The 25,334-nt window shown below is 42.8% G+C and overlaps 1 protein-coding gene across 1 annotated transcript in view; it reads right to left on the reverse strand.

The window, feature by feature from the left end:
- Positions 1 to 6,833: 6,833 nt before the first annotated feature.
- EHD3 (EH domain containing 3) overlaps positions 6,834 to 25,334 on the reverse strand; it is a 53,694-nt gene continuing 35,193 nt past the window's right edge. Inside the window, exons 4-6 of the mRNA XM_027850401.1 lie at positions 10,954 to 11,366; positions 10,285 to 10,449; positions 6,834 to 8,556 (exon numbers count right to left, since the gene is read on the reverse strand). Of these exons, the coding sequence (XP_027706202.1) occupies positions 8,029 to 8,556; positions 10,285 to 10,449; positions 10,954 to 11,366 (1,106 nt within the window). The 3' untranslated portion in view covers positions 6,834 to 8,028. The remainder of the gene's footprint in view (positions 8,557 to 10,284; positions 10,450 to 10,953; positions 11,367 to 25,334) is intronic.

Consider the following 25,334-nt stretch of genomic DNA (forward strand, 5'->3'; position numbering starts at 1 on the left):
AAGTAATCCTTAAGCTGCTGACATGGCTAGTTCCCTACACAGGCCCTATTGCAATAGATTCCACAAGGCTTTTCCTGTCTCTCTCCTCTCTAATCCATCATCCAGCTGCCAAAATTATCTTGAAGCACAGGTCTGACCATATCACTTCCCTGCTCAAAAATCTTTAAATGATTCCCCATTTCCTGAGCTAAAATACTTCTCTCTTTGGTATTTAACACTCCTCACAGTCTGGCTCCAATCTACTTTTCTAGCCTTGATTCACATTACTCTCCTTTACATAATTTGTGTTCCAGACAAACTGGTCTATTAGCTCTTCTCCAAACTCCATGCTTCATTACCTGCCTTCTTGCAATCACACAAGCTGTCCTCCCTACCAACTATAGATTGCATTCCCTCCTCATGTTAGCTCTCAGAATATTTCTCTTCTTTCTTGGATAAGTTCAAGTGATACTTTCTTCACGAACTTTTTCCTGATTGTCCTATTTCCTGATTGTTCTCTCCCTCTTCCTGAACTATTTCCTGATTGTTCTTTCTCTCCTTCCCTCCTAATTTGAGACCTGGAAGTGACAATTCTCTTTCATCCATGCTTCCCTTTCTCCCCATTCTTTCCTTTGAGATTCCCTTTGATCTTCCAAATTAGTTATGATATTATTTTGCCTTGTTCTTCAAAGCACCCCTTTGGTAGTTTGATTGGTATAGTCCTAAATCTATAAATTAATTTTTGTAGTATTATCATTTTATTATATTGGCACAGTCTAGCCATGCACACTGAATAGCCTTCCAATTATTTAGTCATTATTTCTTTCAGGGCATAATGACTAGAGGGAGAGAACAAGCATTTATTAAGTGCTTACCATGTGCTAGGCATTGTGTTAAGCACTTTACAAATATCTCATTTGATTTTCACAACAGCTCTATGAGGTAGGTTCTATTATTGTCTCTACTTTACAATTAAGGAAAATGAACCAGTTACATATTAAGTAATTCACCCAGGGTCACATAGCTGATAAGTGTCTGAAGTCAGATTTGAACTCAGTTCCTTTTGACTCCAGGCCTGGTACCAGATTCACTTCACCACCTAGCAGCTTCAATCAGTGATTATTAATTGGATGGAGTATTAGACTTGGATTCAGGAAGACCTGAGCTCAAAACCAGCCTCAGACACTTACAAGTTGTACGACCCTGGACAAACCACTTAACCACTTTGTGCCTCAGTTTCCTCATCTGTAAAATGGACATAATAATAGCATATATAACCCAGGGTTATTGTGAGGATCAAATGAGATAATACTTGTAAAATGCTTTGTAAACCTTAAAGCACTGTATAAATGCTAACTTTTATTATTATTATCTATATAGGTCTTAAATGTGCTTTGGTATTGTATTACGTATATCAGATGGTTATTTTAAATACAACAACAATACACTTGTAAAACTTAAGAGCACTACAGAAACATGAGCTGCTATTACTCTAGCTTTATAGAGTTAAGTGTTTAGACTTAGGACTTCACTGATACAGGGGGAGACAAAACAACTCTATCAATGCAAGTTGGCACCTTCTCTTTCACCTGCCTTAGAGAGTGGCCTTGGGCACTGAGAGATTATAGGACTGGTCCACAGTCACATATCTAGGATGTGTCATAGGTAAGAACTGAACCCAGGTCTTCCCCTCCTCAAGTCCGGGTCTTTCTTTTCTATACCACAAATGCTTCTAATTTGACCTCCCTGGGGCAGCTAGGTGGCGCAGTGGATAGAGCACAGGCCCTGAAATCAGGAGGACCTGAGTTCAAATCTGGCCTCAGACCAAACACTTGACACTTACTAGCTGTGTGACCCTGGGCAAGTCACTTAACCCCACTTGCCTAAAAAAAAAAAAAACAACAACCCATTAATTTGACCTCCTTTGTGCCCCACAGCACCTTCCAAAGACTGGACATAGAAGGGGCACTCTAAATATTTTATTAATAGATTCATAAAATGGGGCTGGGGTGTGACTTCTGCCTCTTTTTCTTCTTCTATGCTTACTCTCTGCTGTGTCCTGATTGGGCCCAACCTAGTGGCAACTGTACCGTGCTAGGCTGGTACTGAGCTAAGGCTCCGTGTCAGACATATAGAAGCCAATATCATTGTCACTCACAATCTCTGTTTCTACAGCCAGGATTCTGGGACTTAAAGCCTCTGAAGAACATGAGAAAAGGCTTAATAAGGAAGCAAGGCAATTATCCTCTCTCCCTTGCTTCTTCCCAATACCTCCTTCCATATCTATCTGTAGCAAGATTTAGGAGAGAAAGCTGGGCAGCACCAGGTAGCCACGGACACATGGCAGAGAAAGCACGCAGATCTGGGGAGGTTACAGCAGGAAGGTGAGGAAGGGCACAGGACAAGCATGACAGGGAAGCCTGGTCAGTCATGGGACTTAGGGAGCAATCTGAATGTGGCCAACTGGCCCTGATGTGGATAATTATGAACTGATGACATCGTCCTTAAACTCTACTCTTTGTAAAAACTTTGATTCAGCCAGTTGTCCATTAATCAGTTACTTGTACAGTAGGCAAAAGAGCCCTGGGCTGGGGGTCAAGGGGACCTGGGCCTCATTCCAGCTCAGCCATAAACTGATCCAGTGACAAGCTGCCTTACCTTTGCTTATCTGTAACCTGAAGGAACTGGGCTAGATAATCTCTAAGGTCTGGCATTCTGTAAAGGCTTCTCTGCTTCCTTATGTCATTTCTTCTTTAACCAGGTCATAAAGAGAGCATGAGAGTCAGCATGGGGCAGTAGAGTCAGTATCTGAGTTCAAGCACTGTTCACTAATCTCTAAAATTAACTACTATTTACCCAGCCTCAGTCTTGTTTGTACATAGCTACTTGTACATTGTCTTTCCTATTGGAAAATGAGCTCCTTGAGAGCAGGGACTATGGTGGGTATTTTGTTTTATCTTGTTTTTGTTTGTTTTTCTCTCTAGCAATTAGCACAATTCCTGGCATATAGTACGCACTTAATAAATGCTTATTGATTTGACTTGGTAAGTGGTCACAGGCAAAACTTTAAAGCCTCTGAGCCTCATTTTCCTCATCTATAAAATGAGAGTAGTATTCTTTGCGCAAAGAGGCAGCCTGACAGAGTACATAACTGAGTCAGACCTGAAGTCAGGAAGACCTGGGTTCAAGTCTGACCTCTGCCACCTCCTAGCTGTGAGACCCTGGGTAAGACACTTAACTTTAATGCTCTGGGCCACTTATTAAGATTGTAAGCTACAGAGCAGGTAGTGGTCTGCATTGGAGGAGTTTTCTCATCAGGAATTTTCTATACCAATGAAATCCTACTGGCATGAACACTTTCTAGCAGCCTGGTCCTACAGAAGCCTCTAGAATCCGTGGGCAGGGACAGGGGAACAAAGCAGAAAGTGTGGACTAGATTTTTTTAAGGTTCAGTGCTAGACCTTTACACATTCAGTTTGGTTTCATTCAGTCCTGCCCCGACTTCTCTGGGAAAGCAGTTGTCTCTAATTTCTTGGCCACACCATTTGATAAGGTTTAAGTCCCAGCCTTAGCTTCATGATCCCATGCCTTATGCATATTGAACACAATACTCTCTTTGTGGTAGATGGGCTGTAACTCTGCCTAGGAATGTGGGAGAGAAGAAAGAGAGGGATGCTAAAGGAAGGAGGAAGGATTGGAGCGGTGTGGAGAGATGTGTTGGTGTAGATGAAATTAAACTCTGTCTCACTGGCACTGAAATTTTTACAGTCCTGGTTCTTGGGATAGCCTTGCTACAAATAGCTTGGCACACCCCATGATAAGGCTTACTGGATAGCTTGGCACTTACATAAATGTGAGGAGACAGGATGCTAAAAACAGCTGCTTGTAAGTGGGACTTCTCAGGCAGGCGAGAGAGAGAGAGAGAGAGAGAGAGAGAGAGAGAGAGAGAGAGCAATTACTCATTTACTCAAGCTGGGTTTTAATTCAGGGTGCTTGTAATTCCTCTTAACACCTAGTACTGTTTAAGTGTTCCTGGTCCTCTAGCCTTCCTTAAATAGGAGTAATAGCTAGCTTTTTACATCTAGCACTTTGAGGTTTGCAAAACTCTTTACATGTTATCTCATTTAATTGAGGTAGTTGCTATTATTATCCCCCTTTTAGAGGAGAGAAAAGTGAGGCTGAGTGACTTGCTCAGGGTCTAGGCTAGTGTTCCAAGCAGGATTTGAAATCGTCTTCTTGACTTCGAGTGGCACTTACCCATTATGCTATGCTTTGAAGCTACCGTGGGAAGCACGTGGAACACAGTCCAAATCTGAGATGATGTGGCCTGCTCTGGTAAGGATGAAGAGAACCTCTGGACTCTTGCCCAGATTGATAGAGGGTCAGTCCTACCCTCTCTAGGAATAGAAGATCTACCCTTCCTAGGAGTATTACAAAAGGCATTATTTGCTCACCTGACCCAGCTCACGGAGCTCACAAAGCCAAGATCTGGCCTGTGGATTGATTCCCATGTGGGCAAGTTCAACATGGAGGAAAAAAACAAACAAACTGCCTCATTGATACTAGCTCCAGACAACTGTCTGAGGAATGTGTCCTGCTAGATGGGTGGAAGGAGAGGGACGTGGCTGGAGTAGGGAGTGCAGATGGTACAGAGTAAGGCATCACTATACCTGGGAAAGCAACTCAAAAACACATGGGCGAATAATGTCATATTCACTTACGAAAGAACACACTTCAACCTTTAGTTAATCAGATTTTATTGAATTAGAATCTGCGCTCAAGATGGACTCTTAATGTGTGAGCAGTGAAGGGATGTCAGTGTTTGGCCATCTTATGGCGAAGTCTGGGGAAGCAACTGGACAGGCTAGCAGGGCCCTCCAGGGCTCTCCTCTAGAACGCTGCATTACACAACTACTCTTATCTTTTCTACAGGCTGAGTCAGTTTCGGCATACAAATAACTCACATGATGTAGCATTCTCCCAAAGGGAAGTGTTCCCACCCAGAGAATTATCTGACTCTTAACTCACCCTGAGGGGCCCCAGCTGCTCTTTCGCCACTGGCATTTTTAATTTTGATTTAATTCCAAAACAAAAAACAAACAAAACGAGGGAATTGAGTAGAATGAATGCCTGTGTCTTGAATTTTTTTTCCCTCCAAGTAAAAAGTTCATATTTTCCTCCAGCAAGGAGAGGGGAAAGGGAAAAATAATGACAACCACAAAACACAAAGGGGCAGAGGATAGATGTCATTAAGGTTTCAGATAGCTGAGTATGTAGGGGCAAAAGTTACTGAAAGACATCCTTACTCGTTGAAAAGATGCCCTCCCCTCCCCACCTCCCTTCTCTTTCCCGTTCCTCCTTAAAGAACACTGGTCCTCCCAGGAATATATCCTCTTCATCTTAGATCATTAGTACTGGAAGTCCTTAAGGACCCTCTACTCCACTCCCTTTATTTTACAGACAATGAAACTAGAGGCCAGAAATTTGAAGAGACTTGACCAAGGTCACCCAGCTATTTAAGACTGGACCCCAGGTCTTCAGATCCAGTGCCTTTTGTTTAATGATACTACATTCTGTCAATGGAACTGTGGGTGACCTACTCTGGTTTTCTCAGAAGCATAGATTGAGAGTGGGAAGGCAACTCTGTAGTTATTTCATCCGGTGGTGTCAGACAATTAGAAATAGGGGCCACTAAAGGATTCCTGCGGGCTGCATAGTGACTTAGAACATCACATATTAACATTATCTATGTTCTATTGTATTTTTATTTATTTAGTTATTTCCCATTTACATTTTAATCTGATTTGGGCACAGCAAGACAGAGTGTTGCCAGACACAATGCATATGTTCGACATTTCTGGTCTAGTCCAACCTTTTCATTTTATGCAAGGAAACTGAGGCTCAGAGAGGTTAAGCCACTTGCCTGATGTCACACAGATGTGGCAGAGTCAGGACACTCAACCTCAGGCAACTGAATACTCTAGTACTGTGCCTTGCTGGACCCTCCTTTCCTTGTTTATGAAATGAATTCTCTGAAAAAGGGCACCTCCTTTGTTTTATGAAAAGAAAAAAAAAAGGAATTGTATAATGCAGAAGGAAACCTCCGGCTTTGAAGACTTTGCCTTTCAGATGTGGGCACATATGAGAGACAGTATTTCACATGTGGCTTTTGTAGCTCGGTCGAGGATGAGCCACTGGGACGTTCTGAAGCAGATATCCCAGAAGCCATCAGGCTTCAGTGTATTTTTCTGTGGACTTCAGGGCAGCAACAAGTGGGCTGCTTTCTCTAATAGGATGACTCAAAGAACCGTGGCCTTTCTACTTCACCATTCCCACACCCTCCCATTTAAATGACGCTCTGGAAGCAAGGGTACCAAAGGGTTAATGCACTGTATTAATATGTGGACAGCTGACAATATGCAATGCAAGAATAAATGCATTATAGATACATGTAATATTTCTCTATAGAACATGAACAGAGATATAAAATAAATTAGACTCATCTAGGGTTGGTCTCTGGTCACAGTATCAGCACAGCATGTGAAAGGATGATACCAATGACCAAAAAGCAAAATGGAGGAGGGAGATGGGCAATGTGGATGCATGAAGGAGACGGAGAGCTGTTACTGAGAATTCCAGCAGTGTGGGAACTCAGCGTAAAAAGATTTTATGACAATGAATGGGTAGAAACACTGTAAAAGGGCTATAGTTTGGGTGCAGTTAAGAAAGCTACTGGAGGCAAGGAGTGAAGGATGTAAGAATATTGAATGATAGGGGCAGCTAGGTGGTACAGTGGATAGAGCACCGGCCTTGGAGTCAGGATGACTTGAGTCCAAATCTGGTCTCCAACCAGACACTTAACACTTACTAGCTGTGTGACCCTGGGCAAGTCACTTAACCCCAATTACCTCGCCAAAAAAACAAAAGGAATATTGAATGATAACCACTTTGCCCATCCCATTTTCTGCCAGTGGCTCTGTTGAGTTTCCATAATGTGGCTCCTAGAGAAGTCCCAGATTTTGAAGTGCAGCTAGATTCTCTAATCCCATTTTTCAGATGGGCATACTGACTATCCACCTCCTCCTCCTTAGCAAGCTCTAGCAGGAAGCAGGATGTGAGTAAAGCAGGCCTTCCTTGCAAGGTGTCTTCCATGCTTTAAGATCAGGGAGAAAAGGTAATAATTCTACACCCAGTCTTCTTTGCTTAACTGGATTCTAGATAACTGAACTGCAGGGCCTTCATGGGTGTATACCACATGTGTATTTATTGTTACTCTATCTGTTCACTATAATTTCCCTTGCCTTTGGTGATCAGCAGGCAAATTCTGATGTGCAGCTTTGTTTTCTCTCCCATCCCTCTAGCCCCTTTTCCTGCCTTGAGATCTCTCTAAACAAATGATTGATTAAATGAGTCCATGGCCTAATCAGTAGAACAAGTCCTCCAGTAAACTACCTTGGAGAAGAGATACATCTGAGGTCAACATATTGGCCTCCTCCTTCATCCCGGAAAACAGAGGCCTGAAAGAGATCATCTGCTCCCCTCCTTTCTTATGTCCTACTCTGCCTGGCAAATTTCATATTAGGAAGTCAAATAAAAAATACATAGAAAAAAAGTTAATTTAAAAAAAAGTTAATTGCCTATTATGATAAAAGCCTTTCTTGTCTACTCAGGTTCTTGGTTGGGAATAATAGAAATCAGTCAAGAATTGGAATGCCTTAGCGTGACTACCTCTACAGAAGTATGAATCTAAGGGTTATGGAGGCAGAAGGGACTTGGGGACAAAGTAGGAAGAAAAGGGGTAGGGATACCTATTTTGAATTACAGGGTTAGAGGTCCTTGAATTATCTTATCTGGGTGCTCTGGGTGAGTTCCCAACCAATGCTGGGAGCCTATTCACATGTCCAAACTAGTCAAATCCTAGCTACCTTGATAAAAGTGGTCACCCTTACTTATAGGTGTAATTCTTTAAATTTATGGGTATATGTGTGTTTTATCTCATCACATTTCTTATCTTTCACTCCAGCTCATGCTTGCTCAGAAAATTCTCCTTCACTCTGCCATTTTCCGCTTGGAAGGGGGCAGGAGGTGGGAGGGCAGCTCATTGGGCAGCTCATGCCCTTCCAACTTGACTTTGATGAGGTGGTTGGCCAGGGCAAACTCCTCATCATCCAGCATTCCATCCTTGTCAATGTCTGCCAGCTTCCAGATCTTGCCCAGCACGGTGTTGGGCAGCTTGGAACGCACCATCTCCTTCTTAGCACTGGCCCCTGTGATTTTGCCATCCACTGGGGACAGGGTATAGAAGATCTCATCATACATAGGCTTGTCCCTGGCCACCACCCATTCAGCATCGTCAATGCCCTCACCAGCTCCTTCCCCATAGCCGTGTCCGAAGGGGCCCTGTAAGGTCCCCTCAAAAGCACCCCCCTTCACCATCTGGACCGGCCGCTGTGTCTCTTCCTGACGTACCAGCACCATGAGCTGGGCAATGTCATGGGCCAGCATGTCCTCCACCACCTCCAACAACTTGTTCTTCAGGGGCTGGAATCTGGTAAAGTCTTGGGCCTGTAGTTGGTCCTGAGATGGGTAAGACAAGAAAGAGAAGACAAAGTGAACAGTGTTATTCCCTCCGACTAGGAGACCCCTGGCCTCCCAAAGGCCCCAAAGTGCTTACATATACCTTATCTCATTAATCTGCATAATATCCCTTTGAAGTAGTTAAACATCCCCTCCATTTTGTCTCCACTTACAGATGAGGAAACTGAGGCTGAATTAGGTCAATTTATACAGACACTCACAGAATGTAGTAAATGGTGGTGATGGTAAATTTGTGTGACCTTTGGTAAGTCACATAATAACTCTGGGTCTCAGTTTCCTCATTTGTAAAATGGGGGAGGGAAGGGTGGACTAGATGACTTTTAAAGTCTCTTTCAAAGCTAAATTTGTGATCATGTGGCAAGGGAAATCTCTTAAATCTCTCTAAGCTCTAATGTTCTGTGGCATCTACTCTAGTCCCAAGATCCCCATAAAAGTCAACAGGATCAAGAGAACTCAGGAGCTCAAGGTTCAGATCTGTCCCTCTCTCCCTCTAAAGAGGTATGTTCAGATTTTACATTTACTTGTCATCTTAAGAGGTTCTGAGCCTGACTTTGTCCTCCCTGGCTTCAGCTGAGAGGCAGTGATAAGATGGAGGCTTACAACTGCTGTTGTGGCTGCCAGCCCAATACATGTGTATGTACACATGCCATCTTAGGCCACTAGGAAGATGTCACTATACAGGAAAATAGTCACAGTGTGATGAAAATCCAGGAGAATTTTAAGAAGTGCTGCCACATTTTGAGAGCAGGTGTTAATTTGGACATTTCCAACTTAACTCTCCCAGGGTTTGACTGACAGGAAGTGGAAGGAGCAGCTGATGTGTTTTCATTTACCTAAAGGCAGAGGGTTGGACCAATGATCTTGAAGATGAAGGAGCTGGATTAAAGAGTTTCTAGCAACCTTTCTAGCTGGAGTAATTCAATTCAATTTAACAAGCACTTCAACCTACTCAGTCCAGTGTTTGCTCCATTCAAATTTATCTTTCCAAGAGTCTGCCTTCCTCATGTTGTCTACTCAGTGAACAAACAGGGCTCCCCAGCAATATAAGTGATTCTTCCCATGCTAACCGAGACTTGTGGCAGCCGCTTTCACCAAAATCTCTATTAAATCCCAACCACTACCTGGAAACGGATCCCTATAGGACTGAAGAGTTCATTCAATAGATCAACAGCTAGACATCTAGTCCTTCATATTCTATGAGACATTTTCAAAGGAACCATATTCTTTTTGCCATGTGTACAATCTTGGGCAAAACAACCCTTCATAAAAGTGAATGTGATGAGAAGAACTCTGTTGGAGACCCAAGTCCCAAGCTCAGTGGTGCCCTAATGGCCTGAGAGGCTTTCGTAATTCCACCCACTTCACAAGGAGCTATGATTTCAACACTGAGGCACTGAGAAACAAAGTGCCATCCAAAGAAAGTCTGGGAATATGAAGTTTCACACCTACTTGAGTGTTGGAGTTCTCAGAAATCTCAAGAATGACACATACATACTGTTCCCTTCAAGACTGTGTTCCACATCTCTGACCCAGCGCCCTGTGTAGGATTAATTTATAAATCTGGCTTTCTAATTCTATATTCAGGCCCCTTCTGTGAGACCCTGCTAGTTTTTTTACATTTAACCTCCACTATGTAATCTCAATAATACTCCTGGATCCCCCACACTGGCTGCTCACATGGGGCTTTCTAGGATATTCTCCACTTACCTGCATCTTCTTCAGGTTGGGGAAGTCCCCAGGTGAGATCTGGTGCTCCCGCTCGATTCGCCCATAAATCTCTCCCAGGTTGTTCACCAGCTCTTTCTTCTTGCTGTCTTTCCCAAACACAGATGGCATCTCCTTCTTTAGAGAGCTGACGATATATGCATGGACCTAAGAAGCAAGAGAGATTAAGCATGAAGACTCTCTATCAATACAGGTATAAATTTATCTACTTATGTAGATCTATCTCTATATAAATTATATATCTATATCTAGCTATACAAATTTATATCTATCTACATATATACACATCCCTTTCACCTTTGCTCATTCCTACTCCCATCAATTTCCAAACATTGCCTTCTTATTTTCCCCACCCCCTTACACTCTGCTTGCCCTGGCTTCTAATATCTTTTTATAACTCTGAATAGGAAAAGAGATAGTGCCAGTAGATCAATGCATGGATGATTACAAGGTCTTGGCTTGCCTGATTTCTCTTCAAGGCAACAATCTGGAGGCCATTGTTCCAACAATATTCAATGACCTACGTGTTGAGGGCTCCCCAAGCTACAACTCTTTGACCTGTTCTCCTACATTTTTTTCTCAATTCTCTCATGTTGCTCATTCCTACTCCCATTATGCCCAGTTTCATTCTCCCCACGGGATGGGACATGCCTTGGCCAGCCGTGCCCTCTTGATGAGGTCGTTGAGTTTCCGAAGGGCTGCATTCCTGGGTAGGCTCTGGATGTCTCTGAAGAGATCCTGCTCTTCAGCCTCAAAGAGCTTGCGGTTGTCTGGGATGAGCAGGGGGTGGGACCAAAAGGAGCCAATGTAGACCCGGATTACTTCAGGGGTGTTGACAATCTTTCCCAGGGACCACATAAGGGCCCCGTATACTCTCATTAGCTGCTGTGTCTCAATCTGGTCAGCCTTGTTCAATACCACTCGCATCTTGTCTTCGTGGTTCTTCAGGGCCTTGATGACTTCGGAGAACTCATCAGAGATGTCCAGTTTGTGGGCATCGAAGAGCAGGATGATGCGGTCCACACGTTCTGCGAACCATTCCAAGACAGCGGCAAAGTCATAACCTGTGGGGTTGGGATGGTGTTGGAGAGAGGAACAGAAAGATTTGTCTGGCATCATGGAAGAGCAAACTGATCCAGGTCAGAAAATGGAACAATTCAAGCAAAGGTTTAGCACGTTGGGCCTGGAGTCTGGAAGGCCGATTATGTAGCATTCCTTCCCGGTTGTCCTAGATGTGTTTACTGATCTGAGATCCTTCTGAGAGAAGAACATAGGATCAGAGATCTGGAGTTAGAAGGACTTCAGAGACCAACTATTCCAAACCCTTTATTTTGCAGATGAGGAAACTGAGGCCCATGGAGGGAAGTGACTTACCCAAGGTCATACAGGTACTAAGCATCAGACGGGTGATTTGAACCTAGGTTCTCTGCCTCTAGGCAGTGTTCCTTCTCTTACACCACCTTACTCCAAGCTCTGGACTAGACCAAATACTCGAGAAGACACTAAGTCTTACTGACTTAAAGACTGAATCCTAGAAATTATCTAGGAAAATATTTGTTCATTCAACAAATATTTATTTATGATGATAGCTTAGGCTTATGTTCTACTTTACAGGTTACAAAGTACCTTCCTCTCAATGACCCTGAGGTATTGGGAGCATATTTATTAGGCTGACCCTGGCATTTCACTGGTGAGTGAACTCCCTTCTGTCCACACAGAGAGGCCTCTCCTCTGTATCTTAAAAGGCCTAGAGAGTTTCCTGGGGCACTGAGATGCCCAGGGTCATCTGGGGCTAGCATGAGTTAGAGGCTAGACTTGAACCTCTTTTTCTGATTATGAGGCTGTTTCTCTCTATTCCTTACTCCGTGCTGCCTCTTTATAAAAGTATTCCCATATTACAGATGAGGAAAATAAAGCTCTGAGGCTTAAATGACTTAGCTATGACCTTTTAGCTAGCAACTGGTTCCAATGGAACTCAAATTCATGTCTTTAGTCTCCAAGTCCTGGAATTTTTAAAAAATTGCATCTCCTTATCTTGTCACAGCTAGATAGGCAGCTAGGTGGCTCAGTGGGTAGAATGCTGGGCCTGGAGTTAGGAAGACATGAGTTCAGATCTGACCTCAGACACTTACTAGTTATGTGACCTTGGGCAAGTCACTTAACCCTATTTGCCTCAGTTTCCTCATTTGTAAAATGAGCTGGAGAAAGAAATGACAAACCTAGTATCACTCTGGTATCTTTGCAAGAAAACTGCAAATGGGGTCATGAAGAGTTAGATATGACTGAAACAACTGAATAGCAACAAGGGGAAAAAATAGAGGTGCTATTGTTAGAGGATATAGAATCTTAACCTGGGGTCCACAAACTTTTTTAAAAAAAATATTTTGATAACTATATTTTGAAATAATTGGCTTCCTCTATAATCCAATGTATTTTATGTATTTAAAAACATCATTCCAGAGTCTAGACTACCAAAGGGGTCCATGATACCAAAAAGGTTAAGAACCCCTGTTACAGAAGGTACGTTACTTTCACTTATGCCCACTAAGCCCAGTGAAACAGGGACATTCCCTAATGCCCACCTCAAAGAAACATATGCCAAAGCTTCGTTATTGGGAGCTTTTTGTTCTAACGTCAGATGTCATATACTAGTCTGTCATTTCTGGATTCCTACCGAGTGCTCTGATCATAGTGAATTTGACTTAAAGAGACCCCCAGCAAGCGAGCAAGAAAGACAGAACCAGAGAGGAAACAAGGCAGCGAGGCCACTATTTTGGGCAAGGTATAGGCCTGAGGAGGAATCTCAATTTTTCCAGCTATCACTGCATAGCACTACCCTGATATTATCACAAAGGTGGGAATTGTGTCTCTCCTGTAACTTCCCTAAAAGGCAATAAATATCTTTTGAGTTCTGGTCTAATCAAAGTCAGTGGAGCCAGGGGCAGAGATGACACACCCCAAAGAATCAAAACATGTTGCTGTCACTGGCTGAAACATCATGCCAATAACAGTCTAGCAGGAGCTGCTGCTGCCTGCAGACAGACTGAAGGAGGCAAACTGCATAATTCAGACGGCTGCCTTGCAGCCTCGGAGGCTCAAGCTTTTCTTGCTCATCCAGCCTAGATCATCCAGAATGGTTATTGTTCAGACAGTACCATCTCTGACAGCCCCACATAGGCCCGGTCTGTCTCCGGCTGTCATTCCCCAGCCGGCAATATGGAGAAAGAGAATCTTAACGGGGCCAGGAGCACTTTTTTTCCTGCTGGTTTGTTTCTGGGTATACAAAACTCCCGGGGCCTTTCTGTATACACTTTAGGCAGGGGAAGTCAAAATATTATCATCATTTAGAGGAGAGATGTTTCAGAGGCAAAAATGGGGATGCTAGCTCTTCTGAAGCCTCCCGGATCACTAATGCCTTCAGAGAGGCTGTGAAAACTCTAAGTAGCACAGGGAAGAAATGTATTTTTAAATATTCTACCTGAAGAAGTAAGAAATAGGCCAGGTACCTAGGATTTCAATGGTATAGGGAACTCCCAGAGGAAAAAGCTCCTTCTATAATGCAAATTGGCACCCTTTCTTCTATTTATAGCATGAGAATTGCCTGGGGTACTGAAGAGTTAAGTGACTTGCCCAGAGTCACAAAGTTAATATGTATAAAATGAAGGGCTTTTTCTGAGGAGATTTCTCTATCCACTATGATTGCTTGTGTCAAGAGGGATAAAATCAACATGAAATGAAAATTAGAGGTGAACTGGCCGATTGTTAAACTGTCAGTGTGAGCATTAATCAGCAAATGCTACAAATAGAGGCTTGATTTATTGTTTTGTTGATTTCCAAACTTATGAAAGTGAAAGAAAATTGTTGATAATGCAGATTAAACTTCAAAGTGTATCATGTGTAAAATTTTTTGAGGGAAGAACCAGTTGTTAAACATTTACAACTATATGACTGAATGAAATGCTTTCAGATAGTGATGGCATGTGTCAGTTAACCTACACCCATTTCCTGAATGCCTTCATAGAATCTTAGAGCTGGAAGGGCTAAATCCAATGAACTTTGGTTGGGTTTCAGTTCTGCCCCTTTATTTTTTGACCCATAGTAGCTATGCTATTTGACTTGGAGTCAGAAAGACTTGGGTTGGAATTCTACTACAGACAGCGTTCTCATCTTTGAAATAGGGATAATAACAACTGTAGCACCTTCTTCGGAGGTTGCTGTTAGGACCAAATGTGACAATATATGTATAAAATGATTTGTAAATTTTAAAGAACTTACATAACTGTCAGGTATTATTATGACTATATTATTTTTCAGATGAGCACACTGAGGCCCAGGGAAATAAAGTGACTTAACTATCATAATTTAGCATTAGAAAGGAATTTAGAGGCCCCAGAGTCTAATACTCTCATTTTAGAGATGAGGAAACTGAGGCATAGAGAAACTGACTTAACTGAGGTTAACAACAATACAACTGGTAACATTTATATAGCACATTAATGTTTGCAAAAAACAAACAAAAACCTTAAAGATTTCTAAAGGGTGTCCCAAAAGTCTGTGTAGTTCTTTTAAACTTTTTTGAAAGCTTAAATTACATTGAGACTTTTGAGATGTCTTAAATAAAGCTTAGATGTTTGCAAAGCACACATATGTATATATACATAGATATAGTTGTCTATGTACATATATACACACATATGTACACAGTATGTGTGTGTGTGCACACATACATTCCTGCAAGATAGGTGCTATTATCTCCAGTTTACAGATGAGAGACTTTCTTCATTTACTTGAGTGCATATCAACATATGAGAAGGTAAGTCTATGTTTGGTAATTATTATAAGACTGATTTAAAATAGATTGAGCTCTCTGACAAAGTCTATTAGACTTACCTTCCTTGGAGCTGCAGCTGGAACGAAACAAGTCATTTCAGAGGATGCCTAAAAATAACCTTGGGCAAAGGCAGAGTAATCTTGGGTTTGGTGAAGGCCTGTAAATTAGCAAATCCTTTCATCCCCACCAGTCCTGAATGGATCCTGGCAGTAGGCAAGTTAGAATTTTAATAGCAATTTAATGTGCAAGCTGGGAAACTACAACTGTTTTTCTTCCAGATACTACTTGAAACCAGGGAGGGAATTTTCAATATGACAGAGTCCATGGGAAGGGTTAGGAAAACCTAGGTAGTCCTACTGGTTTTGAGGGCAGAGAATATATATATGTGTGTGTGTGTGTGTGTGTGTGTCCTGAGCACCAAGCACACAATGCCAAGGACCAAATATTAATGCTTAGTGGTGTAATTTTAGGTTAAGTCACTTAATCTCTGTGGGCCTCAGTTTCTTCAACTGTAAAATAAAGAGTTTGGACTAGATGGCTTCTGTGGGGACCATCCTCTTCTATTCTTTCTGCTTCCTCCCAACTTTTACATGGTTTTCTCTATCAGGGACCCCAAGGACCAGGGAGTCTTCAAGAGGGGAAGGCATCCTTCTCTTTCTATAACATTTCCTTTTCTAGAACAAAGCCTCCCTCCCTGCTGCCAGGTAGACATAGCACCCCAGCTAACTCCTGTTGCAGCTAAGCTGATCAGTGCCAAACATACCAACTAGCTTCAAGTTGTAGTGCTCCATCCAGCTGGGGCAGGCAGCCTGCCACCCTGAACCCTCACGGGACAGCTCCATCCTATTTTTAAACCTCCCAGTCAGCAGAGACATGGGGCCAGGGCTGCTCCAAGATTCTAGAAGCTGTCCAACAGAACTGCTGCCCCTCAGAAGGTGCTGAGGTGACCTGGAATTCTCAGAGGGAGCTTCTGGATCACAGATTTAGAGCTGGAAGGGACCTTTTGGTTGTTCAGTGATTTTACAGTTTTCTCTGACTCTTCATGATCCTGTCTGGGGTTTTCTTGGCAGAGATACTGGAGTGGTTTGCCATTTCCTTCTCCAGCTCATTTTACAAATGGGGAAACTGAGGCAAAGAGGGTTAAGTGATTTGCTTGGGGTCACACAGCCAGTAAATGTCTGAGGCCAGATTTGAACTCAGGAAGATGAGTCTTCCTGACTCCAGGCTTGGTACTCTATTCACTGCACTATCCAGCTGCCCTGAAAGTGACTCCAGAAGTCATCTAGTTCAACCTATTTTCCAGATGAGGAAAATGAGGTACAGAAAGTTGCTTGATTTGACACAGGGAGTGACAAAGATGGAATCTAAATTCAGGTGCTCTGACTCCAAATTTAGTCTTCTGTGCTTTCCACCAAGCTGCCTCTCCCACTGAATGCAATAGGTCATTTGCTTGGTGGGCTAAGGAAGATCCTATGCTTCCTGGACATCTTCAGGGTACAACAGTGAGCTCTGAGCCTCCAAAAACTCTGGCAGTGTTAGGATTTTCTTTGAGTACGCACTTTAAGGTGGCTGATGAGGATTATTTCTCTGCTTCAGCTGTTCCTACACTGGTCTATGCCACAAGTAGAGGGACATAGGAGGGGAACGACAGTCCCCACCCCCATCTCCTCTTAGACTTCACACAGACCCCCTCTAATTCACTTATCCTCCTACCTATTATCGTGTGTTATAGGTATTTATTGTTTATAATTACTAATGTATTCAACATTTGTTAAGCACAGACTATGTACAAGACAGACACAGGGTGGAGTCATGGGTAAGGAGCCAGTTTGGAATCTAGAACACCTGTATGCAAGACCCATACCTGATACAAATTGGATTGTGACCCTGGGCAATCTATTTAACCTCTCAATGTCCCCAGGCAACTCTCTTAGTTTATAGATAAATTGCATAGTAGTTGCAGATGTGTTTTGATGGAGAGAAATTCTTCCTTAGGAGGTCATGCTTACACTAATGAAATCAGACTCAAAAAAAAAACAAAACTGCTGAGCTCTGTGCTAGGGACTGTGGACAGCAAAACAAAAAAATACCCTTATGGAGCTAACGTTAATATCCTCTTGTTAAATAGAGGTTACCTAAACTGAAGTGAAAGAGAAGAACACCTCTGGGCCTGGGAAGATAAGGGGGCTAGAGAATCTGGAAAGAAGATGTCCTACTGGAAAGAGCAAGAGGGCTCTGGAATTCAGGCTGCTTAGCCTAAAGCTGCCAAAGGTCAAGTGGACATCTCCAGACCTTTTCATTGCCAGGATGGTCTCAAATGGCCCCTAACCAAAACAAAGGGCAAGAAAAAAACAAAAGACTGGCAAATCTCCACAGCTGAGGTAAAGGGAAGAAGAAAAACTTAAGAAAATACCAGGTCAGCACTGCCTGATTGCAAAAATGGAAATATGCATCTTATTTAAAAATAGCTCCATGTACACACCAGTTTCTAACAGTTTCTAACACCGAAAGGGCTTTAAGAGTCTATGATTTTTTGAGAATCATCATGGAACAGTGACAAGAACATTGGTCTAGTTCATTTACCAGTTAGCTGTGTGACACTGAGCCAGACCTGGATCTCCTTTTCCTCATCTGCAAGCTGAGGGACGGACAACGTCTAATCTGATAGTAGCTGCAATTTAAGCTGGAAAAGGTAAAGAATGGTGAATGGGAGAAGACTTTTGCAGTAATAAGATGTGCAGTGAGGAAGGCCTGAACTGACAATCTGTAATATGGCAGCCAAAAAGTGAATACCATCTTGGGCTGCACTAAGAGAGGCACGGCTTTTTTCTACATACCCTGGTCAGACATGTCTGGGGCACTGTGTTGAGTTCTGGGTTCTGGGACATTGGTGAGGTAGAGAATGTTCTAAGAAGGGTAACCAGAATGGAAAATGGTCTCCAGAACATAGCCTATAAGGATCAGTAGGAAGAACTGGGGATTTTAGCCTAGAGTAAAATGGATGGGTGGGGGGGTGGAAGAAAGGATAATAGTTATTTTCCAATATTTAAAGGAATGGGTAACAGTTGCAAAGAATAAAATTTACTAGGAAAAACTTCATAATGAATAAGGTTCTTCCAAAGTGAAACGGGCTACCTTGGGAGGTGGTGGATTTGCCTCCCTTGTACATCTTCACGCAGAAAACGGATAACTACTTGTTGGGTATGTTATGGTGGGGATTTCTTTTGTGTGTCCAGATAGCTACTGTGTAGCCTTCTGATTCTCAAATTTTATGATTCTGTATCCTCCAGTGCCTGACATTTAGGAGGCATTTAATAAATGCTGAATAAATGAAAGGACGGATGAATGAAAGAATTTGGTGTACTGAATAAGTCCTATTTGGGCTGCTCTAAAAGTACTGGACCAAAAACAAAATAACTTGCCTAGGCTGCACAGCCGTCGCTGACCTGTGCTCCAATCCTCTGCCTTCAAAGGCCCCAGAGAGCCAGAAACAAAGCTTGTCTAATGCTCAGCTGCAGGAAATGAATGAGGTCTTACAGTAATCGCTTTTCCCTCTGACTTCTTCCCCACATACTGAGAGATGGTCTGAGGGCGTGTGAAAAAATACCAACCATCACCTTAATTTGCATGGTACACATTATATTTTGAAAACAGCTTTCTAGTTTTCATACACATTATTTTATTGGGGTCTTACAACTGCCCTCTGAGATAGGTATTAGTAACTCCCTTTGGTGGGCAAGGAAATAAAGAGTCACAGACAGAGATTGAGGGGCTTGCTCAAGGCCAGGAAAGGCCTAGCCCATAGTAGGCACTTAGTAAATAATAAAGGCACAAAAATCTCCTTCCTCCTCCATGATACCTTCCCTCAGCTCCCTGTTTTCTCTCTTCATCTCCAAATTAGAAGTGATGCCTTCCTCTAGTATTTATTAAACACCTACTATGTGCTGGGCACTGACCCGAGTCCTCTTAACTCAAAGTTCTTTCTATCTGGTTTAGGCAAATATTTACTTTGTATAATAATCCTATTATACAGAAAATCAGCTTGATACAGTGGAAAGAGTGCTGGACCAAGAGTCAGTAAAGAACTGAGTTCATATCCCACCTTTGATACTTAATAGTTGTGTGACTTTGGACAAGAGAGGCCATCTCTCCCAATTTCTTCATCCATAAACTACAGATGATACTACCTGTAATACCTATCTGACAGGGTTTGTTGTAAGGTTTAAGTTTGAAAAACTTAAACCACTACATATAGGTGTCTGCAAGGATTTCTGTAAAATAATTCTTTGTATAATAATTCTATTTGAACAAACTTCCATACGAGAAGAAAGCACAGACGGATTGTGATCTGCATTCATGGAATCAAGGCTCCTCCAAAGGATTAACCTTCCTACAAAAGCTCCTTGAGGGCAGGCATTATGCTTTAGCTATTTTTCTCTCTCTTTCAGTGCTGAAACAAAACAAAACAAAAAACAAAACAAAACAAAAACAAACAAAAAAAACCCAATGTCTTTGCCCAGTAGAAGAGAGATGGGAATATACTTTCCCGCCTGCTCAGCAGAGGTGGAAGACTAAGGGTGTGGAACATTGGATACATCATTAGACTCGGTTGATGTATTGGATCATTTTTTAAAAAATGCAGTATTTTAAAAAACTGCACCTCTCCCACCTCTATGCCTCTTCCCTCCCTAGCCCCCAGTCTCTTCATCTTTGTCATATGGGATGACTTTCTAGAGGGGGAAGGAAGGTAATGTAAAAATGAAAGGTCTCTAAAAAACAAACACATAGATTCTTGTTGAGCAAACTGTCTCTTTCCATGATGACATGCTGCTTTTCTAAGTTAAAGAGCTATACAAATACTGTCCTGGCACTGACCTGAAACTCTTCTGCCTTCTTACAGGGTGAAGTCCAGTAGGTTTCCTCCTTAAAGAAAGTTGTTGAGAGGTTGGGAGGAGAAAGGGATCCTAAATCCAGAGCTGGGCAGCAACTCAGAACCCATCTAGTCCAATCCCTTCCTTTTACAGATGAAGAAACTGAGGCCCAGAGAAGGGAAATGACTCGCCCCAGGTCACACAGTGAATAAGTGACAGATCAGGACCAGAACCTATGCTTTTCTTACACGAATTCTGCCCTCGCACTGTTGCACTGGTGAATGTGTCAGCAGATCTCAGGCTCAGGTTTATGATAACAATGTGCTCCATGGTCTTTCTTCAGTTTCTCTAGTCATAAATTGGGGTAAAAGAGTTGCCTTCCTACCTGACTCACGGGGAGAGGCCTCGGTGAAATGAGGTCTCTACTAGTCTCCTTGCTTCCAGTCTCACGCCACACAATTCCATCCTCCAATTTGGTTGCTAAGATGATTTCTTCTAAAGTACTGGTCTGACCATGCCAATAGGCTCCAGTAACTCCCTGTTACCTGCAGGATCAAATATAACTCCCCAGTGTGGCCCTCAGAGAGCTTTGTGACCTTCCTTTCCAGCTTTCACAGACTGATTTCCTTCCACAAACTCTATGGTCCAGCTACCCCGGCCTACTTGCAGTTCCTTGAACACAGTACCCCATCTACAGATATCCAGCCCTAATCTCTCTCCTGAGCTCAATCATGTATCATCAACTGCCTCTTGGACATTTCAAAGTCAATGTTCTATATGTATCTCAAAGGTCAACATGTCCAAAACAGAACTCATTATCTTTTCCCCAAAATTCCACTTCTGAACTTACCAGTGACTGAGCTCCACTATCTTCTCAGTCACCCAGGCCCACAGCCTGGAGTCCTTACACTCACTCACCCCAAATACCCCAATCTGTTGACATCTTGTTTTCTTTACTTTAACAACATATCTCTTCTATATGGCCCCCCTCTCAGCCACCCTCAGGTGGCTATCACCCTGGTACACACCCTCAACACCTCACATCTGATCTTCGAGTTGGTCTCCTTGACTCAGTCCATCTTCACTGCACTCCACTCCAACCTCTACTCAGTTAAAAAAGGACTAAAAAAGCAGGTTATCCTATAGGCCATGAAGAAAACATGTGCTTAAACTTTAGGGTAGTTACACCTCAAAAAGAATTGATTTTAAAGAACAGAAATATGTGGCTTCAGATGGCATTCCCTACTATCCCTTGAACCACAGTCCAGAGTTCAAAGGGCTCCTTTCCTGAGGTGGGGGTTGTGAGAAATTCCATATTAGAAATACTCAATAACCTTGGCTCCAGAAGAAGGTCTAGCCTTTTATATCCTTCCCACTTAAGTTCCATCATTGTCCCTTCCTGGTAAGATCCCTAGGGCTGGGTGGTTCCTAGAAGTAACAAGATAGCAGAGACCTCACAGCCAGCAGCAAAAGTCTCTCCTCCCTCTTCCACACCCTTCCCTTTCTCCCTTTCCCGGCCCAGCCAGTACCCCTCACAGATCTAAGTGTTCCACATGGGCTATGTAGATCAAGGTGTACATGTCCATGTATACCAAGCGCTCAGCACTTCTCTGTCTTCAACCATTACTAGAAGTCTTGGTCAATGAAACTGAACACTTACCTACCCAACCTCACAGAAATCTCTCTGCCTCTCAGGTCACATTCTTAGGGTCACACTGGAGCATAACAGACAATTTACTCAGGAAGCTTCCTGGGGAGAATCGCAGTGCCACACAGGGTAGGATCCACTCCAGTGACAGGGCCCCAAGCTGGAGCATGAGCAAGAGGAACCGATAAGGGGCTTGATCCAAACTGGCCAGGCTGGTTCTGCCACTGGGCTAAGCAATGCAGAGTAAACAGTGCCAGGGGCACAAGAGAACTGAGAAATATATTCCTATCTTTTCAATGGAATGGCAGGTTTCTTTGGCAAACTGGGGAGGGGAGAAGGATAGGGAAGGGCACTATGTCAACACAAAACTTCTCTTTCAGTTTGTGATCCCATCAATGTCAGGCTTTATTCAGGTCGCTGGAATCCGTTAAGATATTTTTTTTTGTTGTTGTGTTCATTCCTTTTGTTTCTTTATGGTCTTGTTCTTAAAAAAAAAATTCCTTCCATACTCACCATGGCTCCTAGTAATTAAAAAATAATAATAATCTACTGAGGTGCTCACATCAGCATCCCCAAGGCAGGCCTATTGTGGCAGCACCCAGGTTCCCAGCATGCACTTGTAATCTGGGCCACCTTTGCCAATAGCCACATTTGTGGTCTGGACCTAGGCCAGGAAGAGGATATGCTGGTCTGATTACTGACTCTTGGGTCCATTATCTCTTCCAGAAAGCAGTGGGAGGGGGCCCTGCTCAGTCTAATCAGATTTTATAAGACTTGTGGGTGCCAGACAAGAAACATAAGCATTTTAACCCCAAGATTAGGGCTAAGTGATGGCCAAGGCAAGGCTGGTTCAGGTTAGGTCAGGGAATGGGGGTGGAGGGGTGGAGGGAAAGAATCATTGGCATAGGCAAAGCAGGAAGATAAAAAAGAGAAATAAAAATAGCTAACATTTATAAAGTATTTTGCAATGTGTTTTACATATATCATCTCCTTTGATCTTCACAACAACCCTGTTAAGTTGGTGCTATTATTATCCCCATTTTACAGATCAAACAATACATATTTACTAAGCACCTATTCTGTGTTAAGTACAGTGTTAATTCCGGGGATACAAAAAGAGGCAAAAGACAGTACCTTGTCCTCAAGGAGCTTACAATCTAATGAGTAAATTGAGCTGAGGAGGGTTGAGTCACTTGCCCAGGGTCAGAGTTAATAAATGTCTGAGGCAAGTCCAAGTTTTCTTGACTTCAAGGGAAGGGAAGGGAAGGGAATAGGAAGGAAGGAAGGGAGAGAGGGGAAAAAAAGAAGAGAAAGAAAGAAAGAAGTGGGGAAGGAAGGAAGGGAGAGAGGAAAAAAAGAAGGAAGAGAAAGAAAGAAAGAAAGAAGTGGGTAAGGAAAGAAGGAAGGGAGAGAGAGAAAAAAAGAAGGAAGAGAAAGAGAAAGAAAGAAGTGGGGAAGGAAGGAAGGAAGGAAGGAAGAAAGAAAGAAAGAAAGAAAGAAAGAAAGGAAGGAAGAGAAAGAAAGAAGGAAGGAAAGGAAGGAAGAAAAAAGAGAAAGAAGGAAGGAAAGGAAGGAAGAAAAAAAGAGAAAGAAGGAAGGAAAGGAAGGTATGAGACTAAATTATGAAGGAAATTCAAACTGAAGGGATTTCTTCTTGAACTCCACAAAGATGGGGAAATGTGCAGAAGATACACTTTGTATCTAAAGAAGGGAGAGAAATACGGTAATTTTACAAATCCAGAGAAACTGGAAACTGGTCTTCGTCAGTAAAGGTATATTACAGGCTTTGCTCCCTGTTTCTCAATGTAGAAAGACATCAAGTGGGGAAGAAGAGATCAGTGGTAAGTGCAATAGGTCAGAGGGACATAGGGAGAATCTATGGTAGGATGAGACTGTAGGAACAAGAAGTCATTGCTTTAGCACCCAGTAACCACGTGGTGCTAAATACCTGAGTCCTTCTTAGGATAACGTACAGGTCCAGAACCCTCCAACCTCCCCCACTTCTCCCTGCCCACCCAATGAAAACAAATCCCCAGAATTCCTAGAAGAGGCAAAGACTGAAGAACATACCCGAGGCCCGGGTTTCTTCTGTCCCATGCAAACCCAGGTATTTAGGCTATCCTGAACTCCATCTTACGGACCAAAATTCACCACTTTAAGGTCTCCATCATTACAATCTCTTCCCTCCACAAAGAGGAATTATCTCATGGTTGTATTTGTATACCTAGTGTCTGGCCCATGGTCAGTGTTTAATAAATGTTTATTCAATCAACTGACAAGCATTTATTAAACAACTACTAGGCTCCAAGCACTGTGTTATGGTCCTGGAGCTACAAATACAAAAGTGAGACAGTCCTTGCCTTCAAGAAGCTTACATTCTAACAGGGGAACACAACACACATAAGGGGAATGGGGGCCAGGGAAGATAGTTTTGGTTTGGGCAATCCCAGGGATGATGAAATGAGCCATAGGACAGTCACCTGTCATGCCCTTTTCATTAGCAATGATATTATTGATTTGATTACAGTTCTCAGAGCAAAATGATTTATTGTTGATTTGGCAGAGAGAGAATTTAATCTTGGACTATTAAAGTTGGAAAAGGCCTGAGAGATCACCTCATCCAACTCTTTAGCTTTATGGATAAATAGACTGTGAGGCCCAGGGAGGTAAAGAGATTTGTCTAAGATTATACTGCTATTTTGTCCAATTAAATCTGTGACTTGAATTCAAATCTCCAGAATCCTAATCTAGGGCTCTTTAAAGTTTCAGAGACCTAGTCTTTTGAGCCTTTGTGGGTACTCTGTCAAAGGAGTTCTCTAGAGAGGACCCACAAACTAAAATGTGCCATTTCCAAGCCATTCAAATGAAAGGCACTAGGCCTGTTTCACACTTCTTAAAAGACACTGGGTTATACATTTGTTAAGCTGTTAATTCTCTGTTAGGACCACACCACTTTGGGAAGGGATGAGTCATAACTATTGGCAGAAGTGTTACAAATTCTACTGGTTTGAGGAAGGGCTGGGAGAGGTAGGAGGAAGGGTTAGGAAACCAAAGGGAGAGGCTAAAAAAACAAAAAAACAAAAACAAAAAAAAATAGCCACCCAAGCTGCTAAGAGGTCAGAGAGGCCACATGCTAGAGAAAACATCGGGGTATACCTCCAAATGGGCATCTATACAGGCAGCTATAGCCCTTCTCTGCATCTGGACGGGAAAGGAGAGAGAGGATGATGAGATGAAGACGAGGCACCCAGGAGAGGGACAAGGTCCTGTACTTCCCTGGGCTCACAACATCAGGGGCAGAGACTGGCTTCCCCTTGTCTCTCTCCTGTAGCAGCAAGCCTTGAGAAGAACAAGAAAGGGCCAAGAGCTCAGTCTTCTCCATTGGGGCAGGGACAACAGCTGAGCCGAGCAGGGAAGAAGAAGAGTAAAGAATGATGGGGAGGTTAGGAGAGGGAAAGGGAGATGCATTTTGTAGTCCTCCAAACTCCACAGCTTTTCCCAATCTATCTAAAGCACTCTTTTGGCATTGGATCATAGAGATCAGTCTAATTGCTGCCCATTTTACAGCTAAGGAAACTGAGGGTCACAGAGCTATTAGGTGTCTAAGGCAAGATTTGAACTCAAGGTCTTCCTGAATGCAAGCCCATTTATCCACTGCGTCACCTAACTAGGGAGAAGAATG

Source organism: Vombatus ursinus, unplaced genomic scaffold (genome assembly GCF_900497805.2).
Source record: "Vombatus ursinus unplaced genomic scaffold, bare-nosed wombat genome assembly UNPS02009062.1, whole genome shotgun sequence".
NCBI classification, from domain to species: domain Eukaryota; kingdom Metazoa; phylum Chordata; class Mammalia; order Diprotodontia; family Vombatidae; genus Vombatus; species Vombatus ursinus.